This window comes from Pediculus humanus, genomic scaffold (genome assembly GCF_000006295.1).
Source record: "Pediculus humanus corporis 1103172108301 genomic scaffold, whole genome shotgun sequence".
In the NCBI taxonomy this organism is placed as follows: domain Eukaryota; kingdom Metazoa; phylum Arthropoda; class Insecta; order Psocodea; family Pediculidae; genus Pediculus; species Pediculus humanus.
Window position 1 is genome coordinate 1 of NW_002987870.1, and position 6181 is coordinate 6181.

Here is a 6181-nt window from a genome sequence, read left to right on the forward strand (position 1 = left end):
GTGAATATAATATTTTATCATACATATTATTATTATTATACTTTCCAATTTCATATTTTTTTTTTTATTTTTACTCTGTGACATTCTAATTTAAGGTTTAATTCTAGAATGTTCTTCTTTCAATTGTAAAAAATTTTGTCTCTTTATCATTATCTCCCTTTTATTGGTGATAAATTTTACCTTTGAACTTGATTCAACTTGATAGGCCCCGTTTTATTAAAATTTTATTGGCAAAATAAAAATTATAAAAAAAAATTTATTTTCTATCATTATTATTATTATTATTATTGTTAATAAATAAAATAATGTTTGGTGGAAATAAATAAATAAATAAAAATTTTAAATTTTATTCTAGAGATTTGAAGCTGCTGCTGAAAAAGTTAAAACTCTAACGAAAAAACCAACAGATAGCGAATTATTAGATTTATATGCTCTTTTCAAACAAGGTTCAATCGGTGATAATGAAACCAGTAAGTTTTATTTTATTTATTTATTAAAATAACAATTTAATTAAGGGCAATTAAATAAATAATAATAATGATAATGATATTTTTATTCACGGTATACTAATCGATGTTAAATTAATATGGAATCCATTTTTTTTTTCTTTTTTTTTACGTTTGTATTATACGTTATGGTAATTTCCATTCGAAAAAAATTCCATTAAAAAACAAGAATTATTCTAGAATGAATGTTTGAATGAATGAGAATGAATGACTTGCTTAATTTAACGTACATTGTGTATGTTTGTGTTTGTGTGTATTTGATTCGTGGCATGTAATACTTTTGATATTTTTTTTTTTTTTGGGTCACTTTTACATTTTTTCCATTTATTATAACCGTTCATAATTTTTCATTTGTGTAATAAAATTTTAAATTTAAATTTAAATTTAAAAAAAAAACATATGCATTTTTCAATTGACGTTTAAAAAACCGGAAATGATTTGTATGACCGGAAATGATTAATTAATTACGTCGTTGTGGTGCTGTTGTTAAAATTGGTTTGTCTTTACCTTATGATGAGTGAATTTCCATTTTCATTTTTTTTGACAACAGAAAAAATTTTTTATTCCATTTAATTAAAAATCGATCACGTGGGAATCGTAAATAAAAAAAAATTGTCCCAAATAATAATAATAATAATAATAATAAATTTGTAAGTTGTTCGTGAATATTTAAAATAATTTTTTTCCTTTTTTTTTTTTTTTTTTTTTTTCATTCCAATTTTTTCGTTCTTTTTCGTTTTCGAAACATGTAGTAAATTATTATTATTATTATTTTACGACAGAAAAAAAAAATCAAATCAATCTTAGGAAATTTCATTAAAATCATCATCATCATCATCATCATCATCACGAATTGTTCAAAGTACAAGTAGAATTGCAAAATGGTTTGCAATGTTTATTTTTTTTTTTTTTGTTTTTCTCTCTTGGCTAAATTTAATATTATTATTATTATTATTATTATTATTTGACTTTTCTGGTTTTGTAAAAAGGACAACCTAAAATACCTACCAACCTGAAAAATTCTTAAAATATTTTTTGAATGATAAAAATAAATTATGAACTGTGAGTTGGAATTTATTTATTTCGACCAAAAATTAATTTCACAACAATTAATTGTTTAAACACAACATTTAAATTGTTTAAACAATTGTTTAAAATAGAATAAAACATGTGACGTGATCGTTTAAGGTATTTTTATTAAAATAATAACGACAAAAGGTATAAAATGTATATTATTTACAAACGTTTGATGCATATTTGAATAGAAAGTTGAAAGAGAGAAAGAAAGAGAGAGAGGGGGAGAGAGGGAGACAGCCCCCCCCCCTTAGCGCTATAAATATAACTTTTATGTCTTTTTTTTTTTTTTTTACTTTTATAGTAAGTATCACAATCTAAGAATATTTTTTGATTTTCTCCCCCATGAGATTTACCATCGAATACCCTGAGGAGTTCAATTCCAAAAATGTTTTGTCAACAAAATTGTATTGCTTAAGAGAAAAAATTTTTTTTTTTTTTAAACAAACACTTGATGGATTTATTTATATCAATAATAGTATAATGATAATGTTTTGTTCTTACAGGCAAACCGAGTTTTTTGGACATGAAAGGAAAATATAAATGGGAAGCATGGACAAAAGTCAAAGGAAAAACACAGGATGAAGCAAAAGATGAATATATAAAATTGGTCGATGATTTATTTACAAAATACAGTTAAAAAAATTTAATAAAAAAAAAAACACATACATAATTAAATGCGTGTATTTATATAAGATATTATTATTATTATTTTTTTTTTTTTGTCATCATGTTCACATCACAAAAATAATTTTTAATCGTTTTTTTTTTTTTTTTTTTTTTGAAATCCCGAAAAAACTGTCAATTTTTTTTTTCGGTTAGAAATGGGAGAAAAATAAAAATTTTGAATAATAATAATAATACTAGTAAAATTTATATTAATGATAAAAATAATTTATATGGAAAATAAATTAATAATGAAACTTTTATAAATTATGAACAATTATATAGAGAACAAATTAATTAATTAGTTTTTTTTTTTTTTTTTTGGTTAACAAAATTGATTTAATTTTTTTTTTTTTTTTGAATATATTTATCAATTTATATTATTTTATTTATGTTTCTAAAAAAATTTTATTATAATTTAAAATAAAAAAAAATTAAATAATTACAATTTATTATTATTAAAAAAGAAAATTTGTTTAAGCATTTTAAAATTTTAATTTTTTGAAATCCATTGTTTTATAATTTCCTTTGACGTGATAATAAATTGGACTTAATAATAATTAATAATTAATAAATTGAATAATTTAAAATATTAATTTGATGACAAAAATATATATTAAAATTTATCATATTTTGTAGTGTTTTTGATATTATATTTTGACAGATGAATGCACAAAATAAAATTATTTGCAGGGAATTATGAATTGTTTTAATGGAGAATTCTTTTTTAAATTATAGTAATAACTAACACTTTTGTTTTATCTTACCAAAAATAAAAGTTATCACTCATAATAACAAATAGTTTTAATATATTTATTAATCTTCTATGAGAAAAATGTATGCACGTACAATAAAAAAAAAGTGGTTGGCAATCGACGTGGGACTAGAATCGTGAAAATAGTAATTAACGGTTTTTTTTTTTACTTTGCGTTATTGCGCCTCATTAAATGTCGTGTGAATTCCGGAATAGAATTAATTTAGTTATTAGTTATTTTTAATTTTAATAAAAAAAATGTTATTTTAAAAGTTCAACAGGGGAAACTTTAACATTTATTTCAAAAGTATATAAATTAAATATTTTTTTTATTACATTCTTATAATATTTTAACTGTTTTTTTATTTGAAAATTGTAACCATTATTCCAACTTGTAATTTGTTTTTAAATTTTTCTAAAAATCGGATGCCAAAAAAAAAAATGAATGATTTGATTATAAATAATAATTGTTTACATATAAAACGCATTGATAATTGATATATATATTTTTACTAATATAATTTAATAATTTACAGTAATGCATGTGATTACATTAAAAGAAAAATTCAGATGGGCTGCTGAAAATGTAAAAAATTTAAAGGAAAAACCTAATGAAGATGAATTATTAGAAATATATGCACTGTATAAACAAGCTGAATTTGGTGATTGTAATAATCGTAAGTCATAAACTTTATTAAGAAATTCTTTTATCATAACTTTTTTATTTGTTCAATTCATGAATCTGTTATCGAATTGTGTGGATGGAGTTGCAAGTTAATCACCTTTTAATTATTTTTAGCAATTTATATAATAATTATTATTAATTTGTATTGTGTTATAGGTTAAATTTAAGCAATACTAATTTACTAACTTAATAAGTATTCAAAACTGAACTGATTACTTTTTTACTGTGAAAAATTTAAGTGACAATTATCATTGTATGAATGATTATAAAGTAATTTATATACATAAATCATTGAGTAAATTTGCTACTCGTAAGTCAAATTTTGGTGTAATGAAATTAAAATGATTATATTTTAAAATCCATACAAAAAATTAACTAATTATCAAAATTGAAAGTTCAAATTATGAGTGTTGTAATTTGTTGCCAAAGACTGCATTGTATTTTTTAAACTCGTTAAGAATTATTGTTTCTGATAATTGCAAAATAATGATAATTATCATTTTTGTATATGATGTGTGTGTGTCGAATACATGAATTCATATGTGATGTGTTTGAATAGAATAAAATGAATGGGGTAGATAAAAAAAATTTGTTTGGAAAACTATGAAAATTTTAGAGATAAATTAATTTTTTGAAAAATCTGCCTTTAAAATATTTTAAATTGGTAGTTTGTGTATGAATGACTGAATTTCTGGTAAAACAATTAAAAAATTTAATTTTTAATAATATTTTTAAGATTTTCAATTAATTATTACAAAAATATGGATTTTTATCAGCATTTACGACTACTCACATGAGTACAAGTTGTCTCATCGGTTTATAAATTATAATTAAAATTGTTTAAAACTAATGTTTAACTTATAAATGTTTCAGTTTATTTTTTTGTTTAAGTAGGAAAATTTTTCTAAAAATTATATTTTCCAAAAAAATTATGTTAATGTGTCAATAATTACAGCCCAACCAAATTTTTTGGATTTTATCGGAATTGCAAAATGGCTTTCATGGAATTCTAAAAAAGGTTTACCATCTGAAAATGCCATGGAAGAATATATAAAACATACAGAAGCAATTGTTAAAAAATACGGTTTAAAAGAATAGAAGAAAAAATCAAAAAATAATTTTCAAAAATTTTGATACTAATAATAATTAAAAAAAAAAAAAAAATTTTGATTTGATATGTTGTAAAGGGTCAACGTTTTTGTTCTGAATATAACCGTTGAAGTTATTATTATTATTATTATTTTTTTTTTTTTCAGACTACGTTTTGATAATGATAATTGTTTGCACTTTGCTTAAGCACATTTTCCTTGTTTTTGTGACTTTTTGATTTATTTTATTATAGATATTCATAGACTATAAGTTCATAACAGATGACCCAATCATTGACATAAAAAATATTTTTTTTTTTTTTTTTATAATTAGTTTTATCTGTGAATAGGCACAAAATTTATAAAAAAATTAAAAACAGATAAAAATATAAATTTGACCCTTTTTCATTCTCGATTTAATTAACTTACTAACTTTTTTTTTTTTTTTTAATAAGTTATCAATTTTTTTTTATTATAAATCGCATATGTTAAAATAAATTTTTTTTTACGGTTTAAAATTTTATAAAAATGAAATAGACATTAATAAATAATAATTATTATTATCATTACGTGATGTCCACATGATTTTAAACATGATGATTGAAAATGAGTTTTAAATTGTTAATTTTTTTTTTTTTCTGTAGACAAAACATTTAAAAATTTAAATTTAATTAAAATTGCATTTTTTTGTTTAAATTGAGAGTTGTAGATATCACTAAAGCATACAGCATGATAATAATGATGATGATGATGATGATGAATAATTGAAGTGTGTCAATCGAAATGTATTATCGTTATTAATTATTTATTTAAAAATATTAAAATTTAATGAAATTATATAAAAAATTTTAGCTTATTTATAAAAAAAAAAATTGTATATATATATATAACTTTAGCCTGCGCTAATTTTATTTTTTGGTCATAAGTTTTTTTTTTTGTTTTTTTTCCTGATTCGTGACAATTTTTTTTTATTTGTTGTCAAAAAGTAAAAAAAATGTATTACTCACTGATTTATTATGTAAAACGCGTAAAATGTGGTTAAAAAAAAAAATTATTATGGTTCGATTGAGGTCAAAAAAAAAAAAAAAAAATCAAAAAAATAATTTAAACTTTTTTTTTTATGTTAAAAGTAACCAAAAAATAAAAAGAAAATTTTTTTTTTTTTTTATTTATAATTTTATGTCGCTTTTGTTATCGTCCAATTAAATTTCGTCATTTGATTAATTTTATAATTTTTTTGTTTTTTTTTTTAATGTCAGATTGTGCATTTTAGATTTTAAAAAAAAATTATTTATTTATTTTTTTTGATGTGAAAAGCTAAAAACTAATTTTAGTTATCAATTTTTAGTTAAAAGTCTTTAAAATTCTATACAATAACGTTAATGTATAAAAAAAAAGGTATGATAAT

At 20.2% G+C, this 6181-nt stretch overlaps 2 protein-coding genes across 2 annotated transcripts; both read left to right on the top strand.

Annotated features, from left to right (window-relative positions):
* Window positions 1-355: 355 nt before the first annotated feature.
* On the top strand, window positions 356-2220 carry Phum_PHUM568220 (acyl-CoA-binding protein, putative; the record flags this gene model as incomplete). The annotated part of the gene is made up of 2 exons (XM_002432022.1): window positions 356-470; window positions 2087-2220. Coding segments are annotated over 2 exons (249 nt in total), but the record flags the coding sequence as incomplete, so codon positions are not given.
* A 1318-nt stretch (window positions 2221-3538) lies between these two features.
* Phum_PHUM568230 (Acyl-CoA-binding protein, putative) lies at window positions 3539-4783 on the top strand (the record flags this gene model as incomplete). The annotated part of the gene is made up of 2 exons (XM_002432023.1): window positions 3539-3677; window positions 4641-4783. The coding sequence occupies 2 exons, from the start codon at window positions 3539-3541 to the stop codon at window positions 4781-4783; spliced, it is 282 nt and encodes a 93-aa protein (XP_002432068.1).
* Between the last annotated feature and the right edge of the window lie 1398 nt (window positions 4784-6181).